This window comes from Haplochromis burtoni, unplaced genomic scaffold (assembly GCF_018398535.1).
Source record: "Haplochromis burtoni strain Fernald_Lab_line unplaced genomic scaffold, NCSU_Asbu1 Contig_248, whole genome shotgun sequence".
NCBI lineage: Eukaryota > Metazoa > Chordata > Actinopteri > Cichliformes > Cichlidae > Haplochromis > Haplochromis burtoni.
In genome coordinates, this window is record NW_024582609.1 from 796,404 (window position 1) to 801,424 (window position 5,021).

Consider the following 5,021-nt stretch of genomic DNA (forward strand, 5'->3'; position numbering starts at 1 on the left):
TATATATATATATATATACATATATATATACATATGTGTGTGTGTGTGTGTATGTATACATACATATACACATATATATGTATATATATACCTTTATGTTTCCTTAAGTGTTGTATTGAAGGCAGCCATGTGGTGGCAACCTGCAGGGGGATTTATCTATTTTCAGTCACACAGGGAGAAAATGACAGGAGTAAATCACAGTCTACTCACTCAGAGAAAAATCCAGTTCTCCTTGGAGAGAAGGGAATCCATTTACTTAGGATGTGAGAGTGACACAATGCAATTTAGAAACTGAATATTATGGGGTTTTTCTCCCCTTTTCTCTTTCAAACATAAAAGAATACAGCTGCTTGTTTTTATCTTATCAGCAGTAGACACTTACAGGGATTAACTTACAAAGGTAGATATAGAAAATTCTATATCTCAAGTGCACATTATCCAGTCTGTCCCAAACTTGACATGCTTGACGGAAGTCCAAGTCTGGAGATGTATGTGCCAATATTGGGTAACACTTATGACACCATGTAGTGGTACAGGAAATCAGCAGAAGGCGATAATCATCCCATATACATCAAATTTTCATTGGTGGTTCCACAGATGATATACTGTGGCATGGCATATAATTAGTAGATATTCTCCAGCAACACCTAGTGTTGGGCTTAAAACATTCACATGACAACATGAAACTCCTTGCCTACAACCCAACCGACCTGTAATATGGATAGAGTGCAGCATGAGTGGATGTGCACAGAGAAGCGAGGGCCTGATAAATGCTGTTTGCAACTTTAATTTGAAATTAATATTTTTATGAGAAGCATATTGAAGTTTATCATCATCATTATGCAAACAAAATGACTGAGATAAAATGATCATTTTGCCACATTCAATTTTGAATTGTGAATTATAACACCCTTTACATTTGATTATTACTTTTGTGATAATCCAGTAGCCCTGTTTGGTTTCAGACAGTGATAAAGAGACAGCATTTAAAGTTTTTACTGCAGCTTTTTTCTCATTGGCCATCAGAAATGATGGATTTCATGGAAAGAGTTGGTTGTAATAAGGGTATTGTGTCAGCAGTGTATTTTGGCCTAACACAAGAAAATCCAGTTGCTGAGTGCACAAGGACGACTTTCTGAGCTCAGTTGCCTCCTCCACCTACAAGAAATCTGCCATGCTTACTCTGAGTGCAGGCAACAGATGCTCTAAATGCACCTTCACTTGATGTTAATCAACTGTGAGCAGAGCATTTTAAGAGCAGTTTGAATGTTGACGTCATTTCAAAGTTATGCATCATTCTCAGTGTAATCTGATTCCTCCAGCTCTTTTAGAATTCCAGCGGCAGTCAAACTGGATGGACATGAATAATTCAGAGAAGAGCTGTTCAGAGGTAGTGCCGCTGCTACTTCATCGTCACTTCGTTGTGAGGCTTCAACTAGAAGCAATTACAAAAGGGCTTCTTTTCCAAAGTAAATATCTATTTTCACTAAGTTTCATGTTCTCCTTTATTTTGGGGGGGGGGCATGCCTGCTGTATGAGATTTATTCTGGTAATGTTCAGCATTATAAGCAGTTCATAATTCTAGTGATGCTGCTTTTCTTACTGTCAGAAAATCTACTAAAAGGGCAAAAAGTATCAATGAAATGATCTAACAAAAGTATTGAATTGCATTAAATGTTTAGGAGTTACAGCGATTCTTATACAGGCAATAAGGAATTCAGTTGCTGATTTCATGCTGTATTTGGTTTTATTTTCATTGACTGTTTTGTTAGGTTTAAACACCATAACTGCTTGGTAATGATTAGGTAAGGGTAAGGAAAAGATTGTGATCTGGTTCTCAGTAGGCTCTTTCAATCCAGACATTGAAGAGTTATGATAAAAGGTACCCATGAAAGCTATGCCAAAATTTGGGATTATAGATTACAGAAATAACGTAATGTAATAACGTAATAAAAATGTTAATTACATAACTTTTTCATTATGTCATCAACAAAAGAAATGAATTTCTTCTTGAATAATGGTAAATGCATAAAATATCTATCAGTGTAGAGGCTCATGCATATTGGTGTATTCTGGATGTGTATGTTTTTGGCTACATTTTAGCTTTCTGTCAGTACTAATAAATTGCCTTGTTATTAGCCAGGTCAAAAGCAGTGCCTGATGTTCTGGAGAAATAGTTCTTGGAATTCCAGCCTCACAGTTCAGTCTTGGGCTCATCAGATCAGATAATGTCTTCCTCATGCTCATAGTTCCTCGTAGTTTTTTAAAAAGCAATTTGACAAGCTGCCATATCGTTTTACTAACAAGTCCTCTCCCTGTGGTGGCAAGAATTGCTGTTGAGATCCTTTAATCAGGTTCTCTCATCTCTTCAGAGAACTTCTGAATGTCTGTTGACTTGGAGACTTGGAATTTCTTTCTTGATCAATGGCCCCTCTTTATGTCTCCTAAAAGAGAAATATTCCTAATGTTGCTTAAATCTGTCCTCTAGGTCTCCTGACACTGACAACTACAACAACTACAACTCACCAGAAAGACAGGTTCCCATCATCCATTACCCATCATCAGCTTGCGGACCATCCTCTCCAGCTTCAGTTGCTGAAGACCAATCACAGAACACCGCAGCCTTCAGAGTCGCAGGTCAAAGCACCAGCACTTCCTGTTTGATGCATGGGTGAACTCTGGAAACTGAAGCTTAAACTTCTTTTGGGGAAAAACAGTGACTGTGTTCATTTTCCAAGAGATTTGAAAAACAATTTTAGTCATTGGATGGATATCTTTTTTGTGGCACAAAACTCTGTTTCATTTTTACATACCAAAGATGAACAGAGCCCACGAAGACATGTTTTTGGAGGGGATGAGACATTCAGAATGCCACTCTACCACATACCCTACTATATCTTTGCATAGAAATGCAAATATTGTACAATTATCTACTACATGGCTTAACTAAGAAAAGTTTAAAAAACAGTTATAAAGAGTTATTTTAAAAAAAAATGTTTCTGGATGAAGAGAGATGAAGCTGTTGTTTCTGTTGGGACACTCTGGCTATGTGCTGGACATCAGTCTGGTAGAGAGGGTAAAAAATCATATCTGACATTTTTATGATAGAAACATCAAGACTTGCACTTTATGTAGACATTTGAAATGTTGTTTTACAGATAGAAATTTCCATCGACCAGGCAGGAACACTTTGAGTGTGGTAACAAGTAGAAAAATATACAGTAACTGTTCAAACTGATGCGCATACTTAAAACAATGGAACTAAGTGAACCTCAGACAGTTATATTATAGTACATGATTTTGAACCTCTTTGGGTTCACTTTTATGTTATATCAGACATTACACTTGTCAAAGATTTCAGTTTTATTGTGCAGGTAACAACTGAGGCAGTGATGCTGATAAATGCATGGAACTTCAGCAATGTGAACTCACCTAATTTAATTTAGACATAAATAACATCAGATATTTCAGGAATATAATATTGTCTCTTCAGATAAAACAATGCAGTGTAGTAGCTCCCGATGGTTACAGGTCACTATCCCTCATTAAAAAACCCCATCAAACTACAGATTTATAGAGGATTCCTGGCCATTCCACCAGACTACATTGTATATTCTTCTACATTTTTCTATATTTGGCCAACATGCAATTTGCAATGACGATTTCAGTTAAGCAAGGAATTTCATACCACACACTATTTCTGTTTGAGAGCAGAACACATAAGAACACAATAGATTTTCAAGTTCCAAAGTTAACAGTTTTATACATTGTATGTTAGTAGAAAGCCATGCTTGACTCATGTTTGAAACCTGTTGTTATTCAAAGCTTGGTCTGACAGTTATATTGTTTTTAAGCTGGGACTGAGAAGGTGTTTTCATTTTGACCACTTTCTGATGGGTTACCTTTCAAATACTTACTTTAAGTATTACTTTAAGTAATACTTAAAGTAATAACTGATCATTTGTTTACATCAGTTATGAAATATTACCTACATTTTTCCACGTACTGTCATTAAAAATCAAGTTGTGCATTAAGCCAATAAATCTACAGTAGTAAACAAAAACTGGTTGACACCAGCTCTTTACAGATAGCAGAAGACAAATATGAAGTGTTATGTGAAAGAGATGTTTCAAACCTGGGCAAGCTAAATTATAGGGATTAAAATGAGTTATTATACAACTATACACTAAGTAAAAAAAGAAAAAGCAAAAACAAAAAATAAACAAAAAAGTGACATTGATTTCTTTTCCCCCTTCAACAGCTAAATGTATACCAACTCTAACAATTCCATGTTTCTGTAGGTCATCGCCTTATCTCACTCTTATTCAGCAATGGGAAATTAAGTCACTGCCCCTGTTTTGATGTTGTTCCCTTGTTCTGTCCTTATGGAACCATTTTTTCACTAAATAGAAAATGCAGTTTAATTGCCTATCTTCCCAAATGTTTTCTTCTGGTGACAAATTAAATACTTTTATATGGAAAATAACAAGTGCAGGGAACAAATCCGCAACTATCTCAATATTCACTATTTTTAGGGTCTTGACCCATGTTCCCTCTAAGCTGCGCACGTGTGCAATTGCGCACTGTTTGCACGATCTCTGCGCAGAGAAAATCTGTGTTGCGCACACAAAAAGAATTCTAACCTGAATTGAAATTAAAGTAAATATGTGCTGGTGTTTTAGCTAGCAAAGTGGCGTGGCTGATGTGGAGTGAAGCCACGTTAATGACAATGTGTACAACCATTGGAGATGTGAGCAGGACAGACGGAACAATTGACGGGAAAAGTGTGGACTTTATACCAGCTTTTAAATTGTGTTGATAGGCCACGTAAAACCAGAGTTATGATAAAAAAAAATATGCAATGTTTGGTTTTCTTCCTGAATACTATCGTTGTTTATATTTACTGCGGGGAGAAACGGTAAAAACGGCGTTTTATAAGGAAAGCGCTCTCCACCTGTGAGCAAAGACGAAACCAAAACACCCCACCCTTTCCCATTGGTCGAAAAATGTACCATGTCGAC

The 5,021-nt window shown here is 36.4% G+C and overlaps 1 protein-coding gene across 1 annotated transcript in view; it reads left to right on the top strand.

Annotated features, from left to right (window-relative positions):
• The window catches only part of LOC102306543 (chemokine-like protein TAFA-5), a 44,459-nt gene extending 39,836 nt beyond the window's left edge, over window positions 1-4,623 (top strand). The window contains exon 4 of the mRNA XM_005938324.2: window positions 2,489-4,623. Coding sequence (XP_005938386.1) covers window positions 2,489-2,497 — 9 coding nt within the window. The 3' untranslated portion in view covers window positions 2,498-4,623. The remainder of the gene's footprint in view (window positions 1-2,488) is intronic.
• Window positions 4,624-5,021: the final 398 nt, after the last annotated feature.